Source organism: Pteropus alecto, unplaced genomic scaffold (genome assembly GCF_000325575.1).
Source record: "Pteropus alecto unplaced genomic scaffold, ASM32557v1 scaffold222, whole genome shotgun sequence".
NCBI classification, from domain to species: domain Eukaryota; kingdom Metazoa; phylum Chordata; class Mammalia; order Chiroptera; family Pteropodidae; genus Pteropus; species Pteropus alecto.
In genome coordinates, this window is record NW_006433716.1 from 2,762,320 (window position 1) to 2,787,999 (window position 25,680).

The following is a 25,680-nucleotide window of genomic DNA, read 5'->3' on the forward strand; positions in this document are numbered from 1 at the left end:
AGTCTGACAAATTTGTATGTTTGGATAGTTTCCCATTCTCTGGACAAAACAGGGGATGCTTCACAGTGGTTTGCAAGACTGACACAGTTTCAAAAAGAGCACTAAGCTAATTATAGTGCTTAGGGCCTTTAAATTTTTTTCGTGCAATATCTGAACAAAAAACGGTATCTTACAAGAGAGAGAGAAACACATTAAGAAGCCATGCTGCTTTTTGATGGACTACTTACTGGTTTCCGTGTGTGTGTGTGTGTGTGTGTGTGTAGATTGATACCAGCTGGTAGTGCAAGCGACAGCAGATGTCCTTTTTACTACTGCAGTTGTTAACTGGTATCCCTCTGTACCACATTAATATTTTTGTGGAGTATAGTTCATTTGCTCTCATCTCAGATGATATTTACTTGAACCACTCCATTGCCTTTTAAGTAAGCACAAGATAAAACAAGTAATGCAAGCCCTTTTGTGTGTGTGTGTTGGGGAGGGATCTATATGGAGTTAATTATAATGAAGAAATGAGGAGATTGCAGCAGACTCACATCTTTAACTGAAAGTAGATTTTGCCTTAGTTCAGAGTTGATATCCTTAACTTTTTTTGAAATTTAGAAGTCTGACTTTCTGACTGACAGTTTTTTGGCTTTTGCTCTCATCACGGGCAGCTCCAGTGTTTGAAGTTAGAACTGCTGAGTTTTCTTTAGAGCACCTACCTAAATCACTAAGTGATAACTGGCTTTTGTCTTAACTGTGGTGTTAAGATGCTACAATAACTCACTTTCTCTCAAGCTAGAGAACCTGCTAAGTTAAAGTCTTATCCTAAGATGTGCATACTAGATGAATTGGTTTATTTTCCCACTTGAGATAAAGAGCATTTTTCCTCATCTTCCTGGTCTTGGATGCCAGACATCTTAGTACCCATGTGCAATATTCAAGAATTTAGAGGATTTAATATGCTTTTGCTGTTCTCGATAGCCTAACACTGAATCGTGTGGGAGTTCTTAATGTTTTCTGAAATTGTGATGTATTAAGAACCCACAGTTTTGCCAACTTAAGCAAGGTCACATTGCATTGCCAGCAGATTCATAATTACTGGGATGTGAACTATAGGAAAATAGATCTCTACCAGTTACATAAGCTGAGGAAGGAGATGGCCATTAAAATGAACTTGAAAATGCCCTGGTGCTCTCTCTAGAATTAGGCTGTTTAGGTAATATTTACCAAATGATCACTATTTACAACTTTGATTTCAGCAGAGGAGTTACAATTTAAACTCTTCTGTATTATATCTCAATGTATCTGTGAAGTTCTGAAAACCACTTTAAAATATTGGGGAATTTAGTCTCAGGCCAGTTTTATTAGCATTTGGGTGGAAGATGAGTCTTCGAGTGAGCCATCTGTTTTCTGTATTATGCGAGTGTCTAGGTTGAATTCTCCATCCTTGTGATAATCCCTGGTAATGTCCTTTGGGAAGCTGGTAAAAATGCTCTGAGCTTTCAGGGAGGTTGGCTTGGTCTGTAGTAGTAGAATCTCACCAGTCCATCGCTTCACAATTTGATCCTCATTTAGAGGGTGGCACAGAGGACCTGTTTAAACTCGCCCTGAGTTAGCTGAATGTTTAAATGGAAGGACCTGATGCATCTGGCATGCTGCATTTGAGGAGACTTGGGCTAAGTCAGGAATTAAAATTTGGAGAGAAATGTTACTAGGACTAGAGAGGATTGCATTCTTCTGTTCTTCTAAGATTTTCTCAGACCTTTCCCCTGATGTGTGGTACCCACATGATTTTGTTACATATCAGATATGAGATATTAAGAAAGCTCCTTTGTAAAGTCTGGTGCACGTTGCTTTGGTGCCAGGGTTGTAGTGCACAGCCTGTCTGAACAGACACACGTAATGAGTGCCCAGGAACAAGAAGTCCATCTGAAGAAATATAACACATTTGCAGCTTTATTATATGTTTGAGAGGAGGGAGGAAGGGTGTTAAAATGAGAGGAAAGAGTAGCTCTGTCTTTAAAAAGATATTGTCCCCTCTTGGAGTGAAAACTTACTTTTCTAAATGAAATTATTTGCTTTTTTTTTGTTAAGGGATACAGTTTTATATAGGTACTATGTTTGAAGACAGTGAATCTATTCAGTTTGCGCATCCCCCACCCCAATGTTACATTATTAGACCCTTAGGTTGCAAAATACTTTTGCTTGTCAGAGAGGTCTATAGTGACCTGTTCCTACAAACTGTATGATTTCAAAAAAGATTCATACCGCTTTTGTCCTTTTTTTATTTCATAAAACATTACTATGGCTCCAAATGAAATAATAGATACACATCAATCAGTGCAGTCACCTTTTATTGTTGATTCAACTACCAGGTTTTTACAGAATTCACTCTGCATTTTATTTGACTTGTACCTGAATAGTCTTGGCAGACTTAATTATGTTAGAGAGAAAGCACTTTCAACAAAATTATATGCTGACATCCCATAATTCATACTTACGGAATTGTGAAACAGATTTATGTAAATCTATCAAATTACTCTAGATGACATTATTTTTTTAAAATTGAGATTTCATTTAAATGGTATTTGTAGAAAATTTTCATATGAAAAATTTTACATGAACTATTTTAAAAAATCTCACATCATTCCCTTTTAAAGACAGAACACTAACATTTGAGCATCTTGTCTCCCTTTGTTCTGTAATCCATCTGGTACAATGTAGGGCCATGGGGAGCATGTTTATAAGGGCGCCTCTCTTCTAAACCTTGCTCTTGTTCGTTCATTAGCTTGATTGTTCATTCATTCATTCATTCATTCATTCAGTGAACATGTAGTTCATAATCTGTGATAGGGTCTTCTGTCTAAAACTATGCTCAGTTTGTCCTTGCTCAAAAGGGCGAGGCATCCAAATTGACTTAATACTCATAGATGTACTAATTTGTTAAACGTGTAACATAAGGGCTGTGGAAAGACTAGAAAGAACAGGAAACACTGTGCATTAGGAGTGGGCAAATTAGGGCAAGAAGTGGTCTCAGAGAAAGTCTCGAAGGATATGTGAGAATTGGCCAGTTTGAGATGTGTGTTCCAGACACAGGGAACTGAATGCATTTTAGGGTATGTGTGTAGGGGTAGCGGACGTAAGCAAGGAGATGTTGATGATCAGAGCACAATCGGATTTGTTTTTAGGAAGATCACCTGGACAACATGGTGGTGGAGAATGACTGGTTTTGGAGTTAACAGGAGTCTAGGGAAGGAGCAATGGGTTAGGATATTGTAACAGTAATCTAGGTTAGAATAATACGTGAGGATCTGTGCTAATGCGGAGGGGGTGGGAGGAGGGGCAGACTTAGTTGATAGACCTGGCAAGAGGTGATACCTACATGGCAGAACTTTCACTGAAATAAGTTTACTTGCAGATTCCCTATTAAACTATGAGCTCCTTCCTTCAAGTCTTGGATCAGATGTTATCTTCAGAATGAAACCCACCCTGACCACTATATTTAAACACCAGCCCTGACCCCTCACTCCCCTCCCCCATCTTTCTGCTTCTTTTAGCCCCTCTACCAGGACATAAGTTTTATGAAGAGGAACTTTTTGTCTCTTTGCTATATCCTGAGGGACTAGGAAAAAGTATTTTCTGTAATTGTTGAACAAACGAATACTAAGTATAGATGAGAAATATATAGTGTGACCTTTTTTTTTAATACAGAATTTTATTTTCCACAATTCCATATTGAGAGGGATTTCACTTAATATTGTTTGAATAAAATTAAATTATTGTACCAGGTTTGTAATCAAGAATTATGGTAGTCTGTTGCCTTTACCTTTAAACCTGAGAGGGTAACTTGATATTCTGAACATTGGTAGTAATTTGAAATAGTAAGGCTAAATAAAGTGACCTTTGAATTAAATGGGTCCAGAAGATTGTATATTTTTAATTAAAATATGCAATTAAAATTTTAATTAAAGTGTGCTATTAAAAGCAATGTAGGTGGCAAGGGAATGGCTGCTGCTTTGAATTACACACAGTTTGGGATAAATTGGAGTTTACCCTGTTTTCCACTAGCCCTTTATCCACTACATGGGTTCTCTTCCTGTTTTGCTCTTCCTGCTCCAACCCTCCTGTGACTTCACTGGGCCTTAGTCCCATTCAGAGGCCTATGAAGTGTTGTAGCTCTGTGCTTTAAGATCACTCGGCTGTGGTTCTAAGCCTGTTTATAACTTTTCTTTATGCCAAGAGCAGTTTTAAGTGATTTTTCTCTCTCTCATGAAGAAGTTATTTTCTGCAGCAAATATGTTAGATTAAAAAAGAGGATGCAAAATAAAAGGCATTCATACACATGGTATACAGGATACATGTGCTGAAGGCCAGTGTCCACCTGGAATTTTCAGTACCTGCATGAAGGGCTTAGGCTGCACATTTGGATAGCTTGCTCTATAGCGAAGTTACGAATCTCTGTCTTGGCCGTTAAGACCAAGGCTTGGATTAATGGTTCCACAATCCCTAATGGTGACTATAGGTAGTTTGTGGAGACAAGTAGTGTTGGCCTTATTCTTGATATTCAGTTACCAGAAGGATTTTTTAGCTTCTAAAGACAGAATTTATTTGTTTTAAAGTGTGTGTGTGTGCGTGCGCGTGCGCCTTAGCTTTGCCATTTTCAGAATTTTCTTTTTAATCATGTTGATTTCCATAATGGTTATATTTGGAATTTAAATGTAGAGCTTTATACATTTTTTTTTAAAGAAATGATTCTTGGTCAATATGCACATTCTAAATTCAGAACGATTTGAAAAATAGATTTGGATGATATGGATAAATGAGGCTTGATTTCCAAGCCTTCCCTGGTGATTTATGACTGTTACTAGCTGGTGAATACAGGAATGGGGGAAAAGTGGATCCAGGCTACATATTTTTTATTGATGTTTGACTTGCCACTGTTTATTTTTTAAAAATCTGCACTCACTTATAATAACTTGAAATAGGCACTATATAAGATGCAATTTACTTTGTCATGGAATGAATAACAGCATAGCCTTTCAAATATAGTGAAAATGATATTTGCCCAAGAAGTACAAGAATTTGAGACAGTGGGCAACTGTCTTAAAACAACACTGTTAGAAAATACCTGTTGACATTATACTTCAGGCATATTGACGATGTCCTGGGTTCAGATATAACCTAGTTTGAATTGAGTGGAGAATGACATTTGAGAATCATGGACTCAAGTTCTGACCACTATTTCCTGCCTCCTTTTTTTTTGTTTGAAGAAGCTGATTGACCTTGCTTACCTTAACATATATTTCTCCCTTGCAGAAGAAGAATATAAGTATCTCACATGATTCATGTGAGGCTAAATTTAAACTAAAATTTAAATTTAGTGAGAATGGGGAGAGTCTTGCCTATCTTGCTATCATCTATATTTTTATTTATTTTAAGCACCCAATAAATATTTGCTGACTTGACTAATTCACTTTAAAATGAAAAGCTATGAGGTTCCTAACTCCTTTGTGTTCCAGTGCCAGCATTTTAATGCATCTATGACAGTGGATTTGGGAATGCAGGCTTTTAGCAGAGATACCCTTTCATATTATTTTGCTTAGGATAATAGTAATAGAAATTTGGCTAACTCATCTTTATTATAGCTAGCCATGACTGCTTGAGGGGATCAGGTCAAAGGTCCACTGAATGCATGGGCCATCTGATGTTGATAATACCTTTGGTTAAGTACATAATACCATTATGCTTCTCATTTACTCATTTAGCAAGCTTTTGAGTGCTGACAGTGTGTTGGAAATAAGAGCTCAGAGGCCAGCATGGGAGAGAACTAAGCAGAAACTGGCAGGACAGGCTTTCGCTTTACCCAGTGACCAACTCCAGCAGGCACTGCTGTGTTCAAGAGTGACCTCAGAGAGCTAATAAACTGTTTCTCTAAGGTGATGGATGACTTGAAGATTTTAGAAGAAATACGCCCACTTATATTTTAAAAATGCATTGGTAAAAGGCTGTCTTCCCTGCAGAGTCACTTCACATGCCCAGAGCATCAGCACTTGGTCCTTCTCAGGGCTCCCAGAAGCCTCATTTGTAGTCCTGGATTATCTCTCACTATTAAAACTGTGATTCTCAATGTTGCCTGCATATTAGGATTTAAAAAACCTAGTATAGTGCTTTGTAATAGACCAATAAAATAAAAAGTTTTGGGAATGGGTCTTAGGTGTCAGTTTTTTTTTTTTTTTTTTAACTTTGTAGATGATTTCAGTGTACAACCAAAGTTGAGAAAATACTGTGGTTAGAAGCTGCTTGAAATCCAAGTGTAGGGTAGTACCAGTAGATAGGAGAAATGGAGTCTCAATGCTGTTAAATTGATAATTTGATTTATTTTTGTTATGGAATAGCAGTTTGACAAAACTACACAATGTTTGGCTTGCCTTTCCTTTCCCCATTATATTTGTAGCATCTTCCTGATTTAATTTTAAATGACTATACTTATACTCCTTAACATACAGTAGATATACATTATTTTTCCTAACTTTATTTTTTGACCAGAATGATCTACTTCCATCAGTAGCAAATGTGCTAATCACTGTCACAGCAACCTCATTTGCTAGGAATTATTATCTTGATTTTAGAAATTAAGGAAGTTATGACTCAGAGGTTAAGTACCTTCTTCAAAGTCACACAGTGAGCAAATGGCACAGCCAAGATTGCAACTTCTATGTGTCTTTCTCCAAAGTCTATATTCTTTTCATCATAAACTACTTCCTTGAGCAGATATTTTTATGTTCAGCCAGTTTGAACCCTATTCAATAATAGAATTGCAGCACATTTCATAAGAGGGCACTGTGCATGCAATAGAGATGTGATAAATGTTTGTCAAATTAGTAAAAAGCTGAATGCTTAAAAATACAATAGTTTCACCTGTAACTCTTAAAAGATAGAACCATAAGTAAAACAAAATATGAGTTGTGCGAGAAAAAATAATGAATTGAGTTAATTTTAGCTCACCCTCATCTTTTTTAAAAACAGGAAAAAGTACAATTTGATAAGAGGGCGTACGTTAGCAATGATTATCACAAATAATGATCGTGGTCTCCATAATACAAGTTTTCATGATTATTAGGTACTGTATTTAGCCCCTTCTCTCTTTTTAATTTTGTATAGTTATAAGGAACCACATTAGAATAACCGGAGTGTCTGTTGTAAATACCTGTATTCATAACCACTTGGACCTAAGGTGCTCCTTAAAAGAAAAAAATCCCTCACTTCGCTTTGAAATTGATACAAAAGTGGTATTTTATAAAAAGCATTTGAATCTTTACTGGGCATCTTCCAGAAAGTCCTTAGTTAGTTTGGTTTGACTTTAGTAAGCTAAACCATTTTTATGTCCATTTTTGCCCCTACTCTATAGTGTTTCTCATCTTTTCAAACTGAGAAACTTGCCCTTAGTTAAAAAAATTGAGACCTTTAGGATTGGTTCTACTTATATGTGGATTTCATTGATTCTAGCCTCTTGTTACTTCCTACTTTTTGAGAGTTGGGACATTGAGCCAGGGGTGAGAGGGCTCATATGATAAGAAGAAGCAACAACAAAAGTCTTATTTTGAAGCAACTCTTACTCCAAAAATTTCCTGTTTTGTTACTTTTGTTTATGCTTTTTTCCTTCCTTTCTCTGATGTTCTCATTAACTTGGGTATCCTTAGTGTAAATCTGTGTGTTCACATTTCTCTGTATTCCTCATCTATGTCATCAGACCCCTTTAAGAAAATTGGATTCAGTTTATTTAAAGAAACTCTCTAAAATAAATGTACAATACATATATATGAAAACACCTATATATACACACACTAACACACACACACACACACACACACACTCACACACATACATATACGTGATTCTTCATCATTCTAGACTCTGAAATAATTGTACTTGGTAAAGGCTGTACATTTGTCAGGGTGCAGCAAACAGAACACGGACAGGTTCTTGGTTGATGCTTACTGCTTTCCCATTTTATTGATAAGGAAACTGAAGCTGAAAAATCTGTGTCCATGAAGCCCACTCAGCAGCTCGGTGGAGATCTGCACCCACTGTTTCCGAAGCTGACTGTTGGCTTGCTGCTGGGCTCAATGGCTCAGGCAAGACCTGTATGTTGGAACTCTTTTGGAATGTGTGGTTTTTTTAAACGGCACAGCTTGCTGAGTTCTAACTGATGTTTAAACTTGCAAATATAGTAGATGGGAGATGAAAAAGACCACATGTATATACCTAGAAGAATTAATGTAGACTTCTTTTTACTGTTGAGAAAATACGTTTAATGACAAGACCATATGCCAAAATGAAAGAGAATCTCTGTTGTCAGCAGTGTCGAACTAATGCATATATGCCTTTTTACCCTTCCCTTTCATTAGGGCAGAGCTTGGGATATGGCTTTGTGAACTACATTGACCCAAAGGATGCAGAGAAAGCTATCAACACCCTGAATGGATTGAGACTTCAAACCAAAACAATAAAAGTATGTTAATTTTTTTTTTTTTTTTACATCTACTTACAGAACATTGTAAATTATGGTCTGTGTGCAGTTTTTTCCTTAATTCATTTTGTAGGAGACATAGCGGAATTGTTTTGTTACATGATGTGTGACTTCCTTCAAGGATACCTTATGTAATCATTCTTGTATTAGCTAAGGGACAGTAGCAACTTTCTAAGATAAGTACTTTATGAAGCCTACTGAATTAAATCTCCTTTATAGTGAATTGCTTGCTGTATAATTTGAGTAAACCTTAGACCAGTCCTAGCACAGGCATTGGCACACTTGTTCTAGGGAAAGGGCTGGGTAGTAAATGTGTTAGGTTTTACAGGCCATACAGTCTCTATCACAACTTCTCAACTCTGCTCTTTTAGCTTGAAAATAGCCATCGCCACTATGTGAACTAATAGATGTGGCTGTGATTCTATAAAACTTTATTTGTTGACAGTGAAACCTGAATTTCATGTAATGTTTGTGTGTCACAAAATAGTCTTTATTTTGTCCCAATCACTTAAAAATGTGAAAACGATTCTTACTTCCTGGGTCATTAAAAACAAACACGCACGCACGCACGCGCGCGCGCGGGATGGATATAGTCCTTGGGCTGAGGTTTGATAGTTTGACTTCCAGTAGATTCAGCTTAAGAGGAGACTGACTACAAGAGCTTACATGTCACACAGATTATTTTTCCTGTTATATTTTTCTTTTCAAGACAAATTGTAAATAATTTTGTGGATGTTTTTCTGCTTTAGTGAATTTTTAAAGTTCTTTCGTAGATTCTGTCTAGATAAGAAGTTAATTCAGTTTGCAGTATAAGTTTTTTTTTCCTTTAGAAAATAAAAGGGATGTTGCGTCTTGCAAACTCTTAGTACACCTGCCATCAGTTTTTGCTCTCCTGTCCTGTACAGATATTGCCAATCAATTATGGCACTCTCTCACTGAGTTTAGATATGGCTCCCAAATATTTTTCAAAATAGTATTTCAGGCAACCTCAATCAGTTGACTCAAATTGGAACCTAGTTTCCACCCTTGATTTAAGAAGTCAGCTCAGACTATAGCCTGAAGTGGTGAGGGGAAGTTAGTTAAGGCTGACTGTGGCATCCATCTTGCTTAGAAATTTGTCTAGAAGGTTGCTGCTCATTTTTTTAGGTATCTGGAAATGCAGTGTCATCTTTGTGCTTAAAAGTTGCTTCTCAGAATTGTCAGTTCAGGTAATCCGTTAGCCCTGAGTAGTTTTGACATCTCATTCTTTATATTTATTGGTGCATAGGAAAGATGCCTCCCAGCTCTATCTTATCTAAAGGAAACTGTATGCGGTGGCCTCCAAATATACTTGGATATAAGATGTCCAAGAATTCTAGATGTTCTTGATGGAGAAAATGTCCTATGAAAAGGTTCAGCCTTTAGTCAGAAAATGAATTGGTTACTATGCTATCAAAGTTTGAGGAAAAAAATAAGATTTATCATACAGTCTAAGTTTGCTTTGACATGGTTTTTCAGTCTGGAATGATTTTTTCTAATTGTTTATACTTCTCTGCATACTTTTTTCCCCCAGCTTTATTAAAATATAATAGACAATTAGTTGTTTGTATTTACACTGTACAATTCAGTGAGTTTTTTAAAATTATAGCTGGCATACTGATCACCCCACTAAATCTAGTACCCTTCTTCTCCTTACATATTTATTACATTGTTAATTATTTTCCTTCTGCTATGCTTTATATCTCCGCTTTATATCTCCCTGTCTGTTTTGTAACTATCCATGTACTTCTTGATCCCTTTGCCCTTTTTCACCATCCCTGCAACCCCCTCCCATCTAGTAGACCTCAAAATATTCTCTGTATCTATGAGTTTATTTCCATTTTTTTTGTTGTTATTGTTGTTGATTTTGTTCTTTAGATTCCACATGTACGTAAAATCATGTGATATTTGTCTTTCTCTACCTGACTTATTTCATTCAGTCCAACATCCTCTAGGTCTATCAAGGCAATATCTTTTCCATCCCCTTCCTTTTAGTCTATGTGTGTCTTTTAATATGAAGTGAGTCTCTTGTAGGTAGCATATCTAGGGGTCTTGTTTTCTTAACCATTCAGCCACCTTATCTTTATGTTGGAGATCTTAATTCTTTGAAGTACTTGTGGATAGGAATGTAGTAGTTATTATCATTCTTTATTCATGTTTTTGATACATGTTTTTTCTTCTTAAAGAAGTCCCTCCAACATTTCCTGTAATACTGGCTTGGTGTCGATAAATTCCTTTAGCTTATTTTTGTCTGGGAAACTCTTTATCTGTCCTTCGACTCTAAATGATGGCTTTGCTGGGTAAAGTATGGTTGGTTGTAGATCCTAGGTTTTTATCATGTCAAGTATTTTGTGCCAGGCCCTTCTGTCCTGCATAGTGTCTTTTGAGAAATCAGCTGCCAATCTTATGGGTGCTCCCTTGTAGGTAACTAATCGCTTTTTCTCTTGCTGCTTTTAAGATTCTCTCTTTGTATTTAACCTTTGGCATTTTAATTATAATGTGTCTTGGTGTGGGCCTCTTTGGGTTCATTTTTTTGGCTAGACTGAGCTTCCTGGGGTTGTATGTCTATTTCTTCACCAGGTTAGGGAAGTTTTCCATCATTTTTTCAAATAACTCTTCAACTTCTTGTTTTCCTTTCAATACCCCTATAAGATGGATATTTTTACATTTAATTTTGTCCCATAGGCTCCGTAAATTATTATTGTAGTCTTGGCTTTTTTCTTACCATTCTGCTTGAGTGTCCTCTGTATCAGTGGTTCAATCCTCTTCTTTATCCATTCTGTTGATTCTTTCTAATATACTCTTTATCTTGGATAATGTGTTCTTCATTTCTAACTGGTTCCCTTTTATAATTTTCATTTTTTTTTTATCACTTTGTTAAAGATCTCACTGAGTTCATCTACTCTTCCCCTTAGTTGAGCATCTTTATAACTAGTGTTTTGAACTCTGCATCTGTTAGATCGCTTGACTTTATTATTTCTGGATCTCTCTTCTGTTCTCTCATATGGTTTCTGCTTTGTTTCCCTATTTTGGCCGTGTTTCTGTGTCTGTTTCCGTGTACTAAGCAAATCTCCTAAGTCTCCTGGTCTTATTAGTGTGGTCTTATTTGTGTAGTAGGTGCCCAGTGGCATAGTCTTGAGAGAGGTTCAGCTGCATGCCAACTTTAGCCCCTCTGGGGCCACCTGTTAAGATTCAGCAAGCAATCCATAGATGCTGTGCTTATAGTTGCCTCAAGAGGCCACACCAGAAGCTGAGGCCAGCTGTCACCAGTGTGAGTCTCTGCTCAGCAAGGCGCACTGGATTCCTGAGGACACAACTGGCTTGGGTGTGGTTGCGAGTTGGGGGAGACAGAGTTTCAGGGAATACTCTGGGCAGAGTGACCTCTGTTACCCAGTTTGATGATGTCTCAGCTGTGGTGGTGCTGAGTCTGCATGCAGGGAGTGGGGAGGGCTCAGTAGAAGAACAATGGATACTGCCGGCACTTCTGCCCGGGAGAGAGCCTTGCCTCTGGCCCTCACTCCAACAATTCAGGGTCCCCTGTAAGTCCCTGGTGTCCCCCGAGCAGCTGACTGGGCTCTGGTGTTCAGAGCGAGCAGGTCCGTCACCGCAAAAGTCTACTTGTGGACAGGACCCCTTTAAGAGGTGTCTGCAGCTGCCGCTGCTGTAGCCTCTGTCCCACTCAGCCACTTGGGACTTGGCAGCCTCACATCTTCACCCCCTGCTACCTTCTACTGTTGCAGGGTGATTTATTTCTCTCTCTAGTTGTAGTGCTTCTGTTCATCTAGGTCCTAGGTGACTTTGCTTGCTGTTTGCTCCATGTTTCTGTCACAACTTTGATTTGGTCACAAGAAGGATGAACAAAGGCCTCTATCATTCATGTCATTTTCCCCCCAGTCTCTCTCTGCATACTTTTTGTTTCATAGGTTAACCTTTTAATAGTACTATTAATTAATAACTAAGTGTTCTTATTAAAAAAAAGACATTCATTATCCAGTTACCTTCAGATTGTTTTGTGTGTTCTCTGTCCTACTGCAGATTTTTATGGGCCTCCCCAACTTAAAGTGATTTCCTGGATTGCTGCTAATTTATATAGTTTTAAAATCCTGGCTTGCTGTTAAGAAGAAATTGGAATAGGTGGTTGGGATGGCTCATTCTAGGACATACCCTTTTCTCTGTTCTAGAAATAACCACCTTTATTTTATTCTCATGAGTTAGTTCTTTTGCTATAAGTCAGTTCTTTTGACATAAGGTCCACAAGAAAGTAGAAATGCAGGTGAAACAAGTTGGCACAGAATAAATTTCTACGGCCTACAAGGAGACTATTTGATGACAGCTGCTTCCTCACTGTTTATTGCTCAGCCTTCTCTTCAGGGCCCAGCTGCCTGGGCAGAATACATGGAAGAAAGGACAGTAATGCCTTGCGACTTTTACACTGTGACATCTGCTACTTCTGATTTTCTGAAATCATGGTTGAGGGGATGGCAGTGGATAAACAGCAGGCTACTTCTTTCCCTGCCCCCATTCAATTGCTATAAAAATATCAGCAGCTGGTATTCTCAGTTTGGCCCAAATTTCTCTGAGAGGCAAAACAGATCATTTTCCAAAACTACATAGTACAGTTTTTTGTCTGTTTGTTCTTTCTGTATTTTTTTCCTATTTTCAATTAGATGTGTTTTGTGTTCTTATATATCTTGAGCTAGTTCCCCCCCCCACCCCCTTGCGTTTACTGAATTAAGTACCTTTTGGAAGCTGCATTTAAGTCTTTTTGTTCCCTGGAATACTGTTCTATAAATCAGTCTATTTTCCTTCTTTCAGTCCATCTTGGAGAAAGGTTTGAAGATAATCTTAAAAAAAACACTTGCTTTCCTTATGTTATTTCTCACTATAAATTTTCTCATCTTTCTCTATTCTTTCACCATGTCATTTGACTTAACTTTGGAGTGACCCAAAGTTAATGTTACTAACTTATTAATGTTCTCCATGGTAGTAAGACTGGCTCTTCACTTACAAGTTGATCTTATTAGCAGCCCCTGCACATATACTTATGTGGCTCCAGGTTCTTGGCTTCTCTTTTCCCACTCATTTCAGTTTATTAGTGGTCATCCCATCTTTTGGAGCCCATCTGAAGTCTCTTCTTCAACTGCTGCCTTACTGGGTTGTTCCAGCTTGAGTTGGGTTCTCTGTTCTTTGCAGGATGTTCTCTTTACAATGAGAAACCACAGAAGTTTGGAGATTGAAGGCATCCATGTATAATTTGGACTTATGCACTACTCGCTGCCCCCAGTGAAAGAGTTGAGACCGGTCATATAGGTTAGCTAAGACCAGGCAGGTAAAGATAGAGCTGTGGCTCAAATTTGTGTCTCCTGATACCCACACGAAAACCTTTGCCATGACACTATGCTTTCTTTTAGAAAGCTGCAGTAGATTTATTAATATATGTATTATATACAGGTACACAGGTGTTTGTATACTCTTTGAGTTCAGGTTTCTGTTAAGTGTTCTAAGCCACCTAGCATTTAGTATGCATTTGGTAAAATTCCTAGTTATCGGAGTATTGAAACAGTAAATCAAGTGCTGTGAAAGGTAGTTTATTTAGCAGTTTCTCTTAGGGTTTCCTAATAGCATTAGCCCAGTAGGTTTTTGTGCAATAGATAGATGGTGTGTTAAATAAATGACAAATATTCAGTATTTCTGCAATGAGTGAAGCAAAGTCCCTCAGGCACTGTGAGATCCTAAAGCAGTTGTTCCCAAACTTGGTCGCATCAGAATCACAAGGAGAGTGAGTTAATAGTACAGATTCTGGAACTCACTTCAGACCTATTAGATCAGTATTCAAAGGTGAGATGGAGGAATCTGTTTTTATTGTTGTTGTTGTTGTTATTATTATTATTATTTTAAATGCTTCCCAGGCAATTTGTGACAGCAAGTTATAAGACCTAGAACTTAGAAGCCACCAAAATGTACTCTCTTGAATAGATGGATTTTCTAAATATTTGATATTTTTGCATGCAAAGTTCATTCTTTCCCGTTTATAATCCTCTTGTGGATAATTCTTTTAATTGGAACGTTAGCCATGCTTTCTCTTGAGCATGCTGGACAATAATTTAGCATTTGGAGTAAAAAGTAGTTCATATAGTCTTTAATTTTTATAAAGCATGGCTTAGAAATTAGAAAAACATACTGTGTTTGCCTAGTTTAGAAAAGTATTTTAGGTAGTAACCTTCATAAGTTAAAGTCTCAAGGTGATTATTGTAAAGGTCACTTTTTTCCCTGGCTGGGGAGATGTCCTAGCAGCTTACCTTGCTGGTGACATCACACCATCTCTGAATTGCATGGGAAGTAGTCAGGATGGGTAAAGCCTGCCCATGTTGTCTCTAATGTTGAGATGGTAAATGAAATGTGAATATTACAATGTTTTTAACTTCTGATATTAGCAAGGGTAGTTAAAAGGTAGTACATGTACAAATCAGTTATTCAGGGGGAAGAATCTCATATCAATGTCAAAAATTGTGTGCTGGGAAGGGGGAGTGGAGAGGGTTCTGCTCAGAGCCCTCTGTTCCCGGTAGGAACCCTTCGTTTTGTAGACTATTCAGGGCGTCAGTGGTTGTGACTACTATGTTCAGTCTTCATATTGTTTCTCTACTCATTTTGGTTTCAGAGGGTGTTAAGTACAGTATTGATAAAAATCTAAATACTCATCACACATTTATGGCTTAAAGCCAGTACTTTTGACCTTTTGCATAGGTTAATGGTATCAGATTTAAATTCATGATTAGCAGAATAAAATCATTCATTTCCAAAAATACTTAAAGACTTTTTTCCCCATCAAGTACTGTGAATAGGTGAATATCACACAGTGAAATGGATGCTTTGACTCAGGCATCTCTGCCAACTTCTCCTTCTTGTACAACAGGCCTAAGAAGTTTAATTATTCTTGAAAATGGGCTTATTTTATCTGGAAGGTAGGAGGTATTATCTCAAGGAATAGAAATTATTATTATTATTGATAGGTATACTACCTCTAGGAATCCATCTCTTCCCTACCTCCAAAAAGAAAAAATATCATGTCTGAAAGTACTACCAGCATAGAAAAGATGCCTAAATTTGGATATGATTAAATATATCTTTTTCTTAATCATTCAGACATAGACTAGTCTAAATTTTACCTTTGCTTAAAAATTAATTGATGCTCTTGAGAATATTATGCTAAGTGAACTAAGTCAGACAGAAAGGGATAAAAACTATATGATTTCACTCTTATGTGGAATATAAAGCAAAAAGTAACAAACAAACTTAACAAAGTGAGCAAAAATAAACTCATAAATACAGACAATAGTATGGTGGTTACCAGAGGGGAAAGAGAGTGGTGGGAGGGCAAGGTGGGTAAAGGGAGTCAAATACAGGGTAACAGAAGGAAACTAGTTGGGGTGGTGAACACACAGTATAGTACACAGATGTCAAATTAATAATCTTGTACACCTGAAAATTATATAATGTTAACCAGTGTTACCCCAATTTAATTAAAAATTAATGATATATTATTTTAAATTTATTTAAGTTAGTTTCAAGTATACAATATATTGGTTAGACATCTATATTGTTCGTAAAATGATCCCTCATTTGCAAAAAAAAATTAATGATGTACATCAACATGAAATTTCTTATTAAAATAATTAAGGCACTATTTAAGCACATAAGGAAAATTCTGTCAAAAGAAGCTTGGAATATTAATTACAAATAGTAATATCTATTCCTTAAAGTTGTTAGCATAATTAAGTAAAGCTAATATACCTGTATTTGAAGCTACAGTATTGTTTTTAATTTTTTTGTTAAATTTATGCATTTTCCTAACCAGCCTGTCATTTTCTCACTTAGTAAATGTTATCTTTGCAGACTTTTTATCTGTTTAGCATGGACTTTATCTTTAATATAGGAAGGAGAAATATAGAACTACATTTCTGAAATCTTACCCTCCCTGCCATTGCTGAAGTAATTTAACTGGCCCTGTGATCTTGGACAAGATCTCAGTCTTTTAACTGTTTAAATTTCCATTTATGTCTATGAAATGAATTAATTTATTCACTGAGAATATTTGTTTTAGGACTTTTCATGCTTTGCCAAATTGCATATTAAGAAAAGGTTTAACTGTTTTTTAGTGAACTTAGCTTATTATGTAGGATAAGTTAGTTAGTCTTAGATGCAGCACCCTATCCTGAGGAGATAATTTCAACTGTTTCTCTCTTTTGAAATTTAGCAGCTGCAGTAAAATGTGTGCTGGGAAACATTTCTCTAGCTCAACATTCTTTTTGGTACAGAATTATTGGGGGTGGAGCTGGTTTTTATTTATCGTCGTAAGTTTTTTTTTTTTTTAAATAAAAATTCTGATTATTAGGAACTATTCTATAGATGCTGCTTAAATCAGCTCCCCACTATGGAGAAGGAAAGAGCATGGAAGCGGAATGAACGTGAAGCTAGGCCATGAGCTTGCCACCTGGTAGGTGCTCTGCTAAAATATCAGCAGCACCATTCTGGAGTGTTTGAGATAAATGGGTCTTATAGTAGCAGTAATGCTGAGAGTTCATGCTTTTGTAGGGAAGTGTGAAAGCACTAATGTTTGTTTTTAGTTTGGCATAGATGTTAACACTATAAAAAGTTCTCCTATCTCTAGTTTCCTATGTGGTTTTTTTAACTATGTGGTTAAGGAAACCACATAGAATTAGCTAAAGCAGAAAGCCAGGGTTGGGGACGAATGCAGAAATGAGCCTAAGAGCAGTTAGGGATCATAAGCAGTAGATGTGCCATGCCAGGGAGTCGTGCTTTTATATTGTAGGTGAGAGAGAACCGTCAGAGTTCTGAGCAGAGCAAGGATGGGATTGGACTTGAGTATTTATTAGAAGGAGAAAGTATGCTTTGTACTTGAACCCCAGATCTCTCTGAGCATCTCAAGTCACCCTAGTGTCCCTTTGGCTGTGTAGCTGATGTTATTTTCTTTGAAGGTATAAAGTGCAGATACTTATAGAAATGTGGGCTTTACACATTTATATAGTACCCTTCATTTCAGAACTTGTATATAGGACATCACTTAACTTTACCTTGACCAGATGTGGAAAATTGGGAAGTAATAGTCTGAAGGACAGACCTCAAATTAACTGACACCTTTTGAGAAATTTGCCTCAGTTGTTATTTAGCTGGTCAGATCACTGTTTGTGGAGGGACAGAAAAGTTTAAAAGGTATATGCCGGGAGTGGAGGCAAAAATGGAAACTGAGTTAGCAATTTCTTTGCCCTTTTAAAAATACAGACTGAGTGCATGCTTTTGTACCTTCATTTTTAACTCATGGCCTGGAGTTTTTTTAGAGCTATGTGCTAAGTTTTAACAGTATATTGCTACATCTGAGTATCAGAAACTATTCAATGCATTTAAATAAAATTCTTATGTCTATTATAAGTTCATTTTATATAGTTTTTATTTGAAATGAGGAATAACAGGTTGTTTTTGAGTAATGTGTTATTCATATAATGCCCGCATCATGAGTTTTAGACTGCTCCATCGTCAGCTTTGATATATATATTTTTAAACACAAAAAGCCCCAGAGGTTGTTACTCATCTAGGGTGGTCTAGAGAGTGTGGTTGGGTGGCCTCACGGGGTCCATAACTTGGTCATTTCAAATTCAAGCCTGTTGTGTTATTCTTGTTCCTTTCAAGCTCCCACTAAAGTGGGAATTAGACATTTGAAAATTCCCAGAGGACAGTAACTGAGCATTCTCTGGACAGCTTTTCTGTGTTTTTCCACGGTGGTTAGAGCAGAGGCTGAGCCTGCACAGAGAGAATGGTACAGAGGAAGATTTCCGGAGGCAGTGTCCTAGCTTATTTCCTGTCCATCCCTGCTTCTGAGCCATGGAGGATGGTGGTGGGAGACAGTCTCAGCAGTTGACAGAATTCATCTTTTCTTAGGAGGGAGTTTATAGATCACTTTATTACCCAAGCATGCTTCCCCCCTTTCCTTTCTGTTTGATAAAAGTGCATCAGCAGAGGCATTTCTGCAGGGCTCTGTTAGCACCTGTCTGCTTAACTTTTCTACTACTATTTAGGAGTAGGATAGGGCTTGTCTTTCATTTATGACTCAGGAGAAGTAGTACTAGGTCAGTTTGGTGGCTTCAGTCTGTTCTACCAAGCTGGCTTGAGAGGTAAAGTAAATAAAATAGGTGCACTAACTTATGAAGAAGTGTTCCGTAATTCTTTGCTCTATTTGCCTTTGTAATATTTTTATAGGACTCTTATCCTTGTCTGGATTCATGAAAAAACAGTGGTCTCTTGTAGGCAAATACTCCCTTTCATCAATAAAATGAAGCTCAGGTTAAGGGACTTGTTCGAAAAACGATATAGCTATGGGGAGGGATTGCAGTTAGCATTAATATGATGGCTAAGTGGAGGGCCAGAGGAGGGAGGGAGCAGTTGGGGGGATCATTTTATGAACAATATAGCTGTCTAACCAATATACTGTAGACTCGAAACTAATTTAAATAAATTTATTTGAAAAAAAAAATGATATAGCTAACTACTACTGGGACCAGAAATAAAATATCATGTTGGCCAATGCTTGTAGCTTTTATTGTTTTTTGTTTGTTTGTTTCCATCTCACATTCTCTATATTCAAGTGTTTTGTTTAGAACCAGGTTGTAAATACCAGTATAAACAAACCATTCTCTTGGAGACCTTAATTTAGGGCTTTTAGTGTCTTGAGACTTTCTGAATCAGATCTCTTAGGTGTGAGGGAGGGGGGCTGTGCCTCGTGGTGGAAAAACTCTGCTGCCTTTTAGGCTGAGCACCTGAGACAGCTAGACTTCCAGTTTGAGAATAAAACTGGTATCTGGAGATCATATTTAGCAGATAGGTGAGTTAACATTGAGTCAAGTATTTCAGTGGTAATTTGACAATAAAAGAGTTATTATAGTAACTTTCTGAATCTGTTTTTATAGGAGACTTCACATTCTTTAAGAATTTTTTTTTTTTTTTTTTTGGCAGGTTCTTGCAAGTCCTAGGTGCTAGTTTAAAAATAACAGAAAAGTGTATTTGTCTCTCTACATTTGTTGTGGTCTCTTTAGAAAAGCACATGTGGTCCATTTTCTCTTAACTCCTGCCTCTGCCAGATTTTCCCATCATTGCCTTTAGTACTACATCAGAATTACTTGTGGAGCTTTTACTTCAGGAAGTTTCCTGGGCAAGGGAGAGGGCTATACATATTTTGAAAACAATGCAGGAAATCTGCTGCTTGTCTGCCTCCCCGCCCCCGTTTCTGTGACAAACTCCTTTGAATGTTGTGTTAGGATTCAGTCACAAGTCCTGGATTTGAGTTCTGCTCTTGTGCTCTTGGTCTACTTTTCTCATTTATAAAATGGTGGAGATGGTACCAGGCTACACAGTTATTGTGAAACGTTTTTGCTTGATATCTGGAGGTAGGAAATATTTGTGCTAACCTGTTACTTTCAGAGAGAGAGATCAAGAATATTCAATTGTTTTTCATTTTTTTTAATATTAAATTTGTATTTTAGAAATCTAGTTGGGGAGGAATTAAAAAGCTACTTTTGCTCTGAAGTAGTCACAATATTTAGTTCTTTGGTTTAATTTTGTCGGATATTTAAAAAATTACTGTAGTTACCTTATCAAATTGCTATAGTTATCTTACAGAGAAGTGGATTTTGAAAAAAAAAAAAAAGTCATGCTAATGTGATCTGTTTTGTGGTCAATTAGTATAAGGTTACCTTCTCCCACAGGAATGAGAAATTTAATCCTTCCTGCATAGGTTCTGGGGTTGCTAATGAATCTTGTAGTGACCTTCCGGTGAGTAGCGGGAAGGGCAAGGAAAAGCAGAGCCTGGTCCTAGAAACAGATAATTCAGAAAAAGCTTTCATTTCCAAAGATTTTGTTAAATAACTATTTAGAAATTCAACAGTTCCTGCTTGCTTTACCCAAACGATCCTGTTCACATGCCTAGAAAGCTCTAACCTCAAAGAATGGAGCACAGCAGCCTCTTGCAGAGATGGGCCAAGCTGGTATGTTCCCTAATCCATCTGAGCCACATCCAGCCAGTCTGACTATACCTTTGAATGGGTTTTATGAGCTTTGTTTTACTTTTATATTGCTGTATTTGTTGGTGATTTATATTCACACATACTTCATTTCGAAAATACCTGTGAAATTGTCTTACTCGTTTGGAAACCAAGAAACCAACATTGATGGATGGCAAGGAGGAAAGCTTGTCATCTGTAATTTTTATGAGCTCTCCAGGGAACCCAAATTCTCCTCAGAATTTGAAGATTACCCGTTTGAATTCCTCTACCTAAGGGACTGCCAGAGCTAATATTTATCAGAAACAGTGGGGTAGGGTAGTTGATAAAATGCAGATTTCTGGACCCCAGGCAAGACTTACTGTATCCTATTATCAGTAGAGTGAAGCCAAGGAAATTGTATTTTAACAGCAGTTGCAGGTAATTCTTAACAGGTGATGGTCTGTCTGATCTGAGAACCATTGTTTAGTGGACCTTAATGATTTGCATTTGAGTAGGTCTGGGGTGCTTATTTCAAAACGAATGTATATGTAAATAAGATTTTCGTTTGTGGGGTCTATCATAAACGATCTGGAATGTTTATGATTAACAGATGTATTTTTAATAAATATAATACTGGATTTACCTAAAAAGTAATACACACACACACACACACAATTTTTTCATTTGTAGAGCATTTGAATGTCATTAAATACTTTTAGCATTGCAATTACATAAACCATCATTTAATATTCAATTCTGAGAATGGGGAATTTGCAGTATAGTTCTTCTGGGGCCCACTTATTTAAAATGGCTGTTTTGTAGTGTAGAGATTGGAAGTTGAATGATATGATCCAAGATGCTTGTGGATCCTTAGATTATGGAAGTCGCTTTTACAATGCAATTAAAATCTAACTCGTATTTATAGGTTTCTAACCATACCCCTCCGTAGAAGTACCTGGATATTTGAACTTTATAGTCAGGATTTGAATAAGTAGGAATTTGCTCTATTTTCTTAAGAATTCCCCCACATAGCATGTTATATATTTTTTAAATTTACTGTATGCCACCTTAATTTATAAATCTTTTGATTTATAATCTGAATTTTGCCTTAAACTATGTGAAAGCTGCGTATGGTATTGCCAAATGGCTTAGACTGTCTCTGTTCTGCTCAAATTTGCAAAAATGGGTTATTAAGTAATCATCACCAACTGGCAGGATTTTCCTTAGTTTTTCTAAATTAACCAGTGTCTTGGGGGAATTGTGAAATATGCATTGTCTGCAAACTTTTCTGGTGCACAAAGTCAAATGAACTGTGAAGGTGAGGGCTAAGAACACCCCTCTCACCTTTGTACTTTGTTCTCTGAGTATTAAAGAACATTGATCTACCAAGTGGCAAAGGGGATACTATTTGGCGGTTTAATTACAGCCAGTGAATGTTATTGATGCTATCAATCAGCAAGACCCAGAGAAAGGGCACAGTGCCAGACAATTCTGTGCTCCCGACAGTGTAATTAAATACTGCAGGAATGGATTCTGAAGGTAAAGTGAGGTGCTTCCACACATCTGAAGCAGGAGAGTACTGTCTTGCAACAGAGGTAAAGGTGATTATTCTCTCCTTACTACTGTTCTTTAAATTTCTGTAGTTCTGTGAATGGCAGTGAATGATATGGTCTCTTCGTTGTGTCCAGTTAAGTTTGTTGGTGTTTTCCTTAAAAACTCAGTAAAATCTTCAGAGCTGTCATACAAAAGCCTTTAGGAATACAGTAATTACTTTTTGTTAAAGCTGTTTGGGGGAATATGTAGCTCAGGTGTCTAATAGATATTTGGAGAATGAGGGATTGTCTTTGAATGAGACTTTTAGTCCTACAAATCAGTTCATTTACAAAAGCGTTCCCTGTGATTATTCTCTAAGGTCTAATCATGTTGAGAGAAAAGTATCTTGGTAGGTTTGAAGTTATAAAACATTTAGTAATATTTCAGTGTTTTTAAAAAAAATTATCTGTTGAATAAAATTTTTATAGTTGTATAACTTATGTCAGGTTCATAAAATATGTGTAGGCAAAACTTTCTTTGGCTCTGGGGAGGGCTTATAACATTTTTATTGCCCCTTTTTCTTTTTATGATATAATGCATGCCATGGGCAAACCAAAGTATTTCTTGTTACTGCCCTTTTTATTTTTTTTTTAATAGTGTATAATTTGTACCGATTGAGGCTTACCAGACAGACTACCCTTGAAAGAGTTGGTTTCCTAATGTTTTTGTGCTCTTATGTATATATACATACACATAAACACGTACATACTAGGTACCTGACAGGTGGGTCAAGTCAGACCTGAAAACACTGACTCTTGGCTATTGTAGTTTATTTGTGATGCAGGCACACCTCGGAGGTGTGGGTTTGGTTCCAGACCATTGCAATAAAATTAGTAGTAGTCATTTTGCTGGAAGAGGGTCTTGCCTTCAATTTGTGGGGGAAAAAAATGCAATATCTGCGAAGCACAATAAAGTGAAGTGCAATAAAATCAGATATGCCCATGTAAGCATGTGTTGAAGAATGTTTTACATTTGTAATAGGTGTGATTGTGGAAATAAAATATCTTTTGTGGAAATAAAATATCCTTTGTTTAAAAGAGAAAGATTGCTAGAAATTTTCATTTGGAAGTTTGATGAATAATTTTTTTAAGTTCACTAAAAGTTTAGTAGAACTGATTATTTCATCTTCAAGAGTCCCATCTCGTTTGGGCCTTATTACATTATATGGAGCCATATTTAGACCAATGGCCAGTATTTAAGTTTGTAGGGAAGATCATATGCTTTAAAAGTGATTTATGTCTGTCATACATGTTCTTTTTTACCTTTCCCTTTCTCCCATCTCCCTCAAAAGGGCAAAGATAACAAACCTAATACTGAAAAAACATTTCATTGCTAATTGGTTTTTAAGACTGCACAATCATGATTATACAGTCTTGGACAGGGAATATCTGTGAGGAATTAAAAAATTTCTTAATTCTGCAAGCATTTTGAGTGCCTAGTATATATGAGTCAGCTTTGCTAAATGTTGGAATAGTGCTAAAGTACGACAAGATGTGGTGGTGTCCTTGATGTCATTATGTACTACGGGAGATAGCACTTAAATGATCATTATTTGGATGTGTGATAAGTGAATGAAGAGTACAGTGCAAGTGGATATGTCACTGACTGTTTAGAGGCTTCTGTGATAGTTTTAAAGGTGATAGGATTTAAAAAAAATAGGTTTTATCGGGCAGAGAAAGAAGAATGGTATTAACACATGAAGGAATGTCTCATCCAAAGGCGCCAGGAGGCCTTTATGTGACATGTACTTTTTAGAGGAAACTTATATCTGAAAACTATAAAATACACTTATTTTATTAAGTAATAACTGTCTACATAAATGATTGGTAGAAAAATTTGATTAAACCTAGACCTTTACTTTACATTCATCCATTTTTAGTGAAGAACTAATTTATAAGAAGGAACTATAGGGATGAATTTTATGAAGATTTTATTCATTAATTCATGGACCTATATCTGCCTTGTTTGGTAAAAATCCATGATGACCTATGAGACTCATTTAAGATATTTACAAATGATACCAAGATGAAATTTTTCTCTGGAGTATTTAGTGTTCACACAGAGATAGGATCATTGTGTTTTTATTACTATATGTATAAGTAGGTCAAAGAAGACTTGGATATCTAAATAAACATTGTACCAAAGCAGTTTTTCATCTAGTTATAGAACAAAAGGAAAATTATTGTAGATGGTATTTAAATTAGCTTTTCTGTTGCCACACTGATTTTAACTGTTCTCCTCACCTAGCATATGATGAGAAGATTATCTCCATTTTATAAAAGGCATATGACATACACATTTTTGTATGTTGTCACTCCCCTACTCATAAAAGCTTCACCCTCAAGTTTAAGGGCTCTAGAGTGTGCCCCATCTCACTATTCCGATGTTGTCATTGTCTTATAGAAAATTTTATTTCGGTTCAACTGGGCTCTTTATCTTTGAATCTCATTCTTATCTGTTGCTTTGGGTCATTCTCTGCCTTTATACTGCTCTAAATCACTGTTATTATTTACCAAGTTTGATTTGGCCATAAAAGCACTTATTTTTCACTGCAAGCTATCTTTTTCTCGTTTGTAGTCTGCTCTCTGAGGGCAGGCATCTTTGTCTTCAGAGAACCTCACAGAATATTTATGCTTTATTTCTAAATTCTGAATGAGGAAGTGTCTATATATCGTTTATAAGAAATATGCTCAAAGATGGAAAAATTCACAAATTTAAGTGAAATTCTGTCACTTTCTGGTAGGCGTTACTATGCATTGAAGATGATCAAATGAAAGACGCATAAAGGACTTACCTGCTGCTTTTCCTTTTCTATATTAAATGAAGATATAACTACTGTTATCCTTTTAGATTTTCTGTATAAGTCCATCAGCCTATGTCTTTGTCTATCATCTGTCTCTTTCATAGATTTTCTTTCTCACTCTCTCTCCCAAACCTTAGATAAAGAAGTACATGAAAGCCCTAGGAGAGGAACTCACCAGAATTGGCTTGTTGAGAACGTTTGTCTTTTTCCACACATTACCAAGCAGTACTAGTTGGTTGTTATTCTTAAACAGCTCCAGTTTACATGTACCAGGTGGTGTGTTCTCCTTCCTTAAATTTAACTTTCTAACTCAGCATTTTAATCTGTTGACAGTGCCGTAGATACATTAGATGTTCAAATACTACGTAAATTCTATTTTGTTTATTTTTGGAGGTAAGTTGTGACAGGTATCTCGATAGTGTGGCTTTTGTTGGAGATTGCATCTGATCAAGTTTCAGAATCTCGAAAGAACCTTTAAGCCATTACTGGAGAATGGCTTTCAAAGAATTGGATGAGTACATCTATTTTTTCTGTAAGCCAGTTTAACTTGTATTATTTCCAATGAAGTATAAAAAGCCAGATTGTTTGGACAAGCATCACACCTTCTAATCATCTTGCCTGAGAGGTACTTCAGAAATAGCCCCAGCAGGAGGCTGTGGAATATATTCACTGAGCAGGAATTTGAGTGTTTACTTGATGTGTGC

At 36.7% G+C, this 25,680-nt stretch overlaps 1 protein-coding gene across 29 annotated transcripts in view; it reads left to right on the plus strand.

The window, feature by feature from the left end:
• Positions 1 to 25,680, plus strand: part of ELAVL2 (ELAV like RNA binding protein 2) — a 151,731-nt gene that overhangs the window by 102,589 nt on the left and 23,462 nt on the right. For all 29 annotated transcript variants that reach the window (XM_025044289.1, XM_025044294.1, XM_025044296.1 and 26 more), the window contains one exon: positions 8,391 to 8,494. In XM_025044289.1, the coding sequence (XP_024900057.1) occupies positions 8,391 to 8,494 (104 nt within the window). The remainder of the gene's footprint in view (positions 1 to 8,390; positions 8,495 to 25,680) is intronic.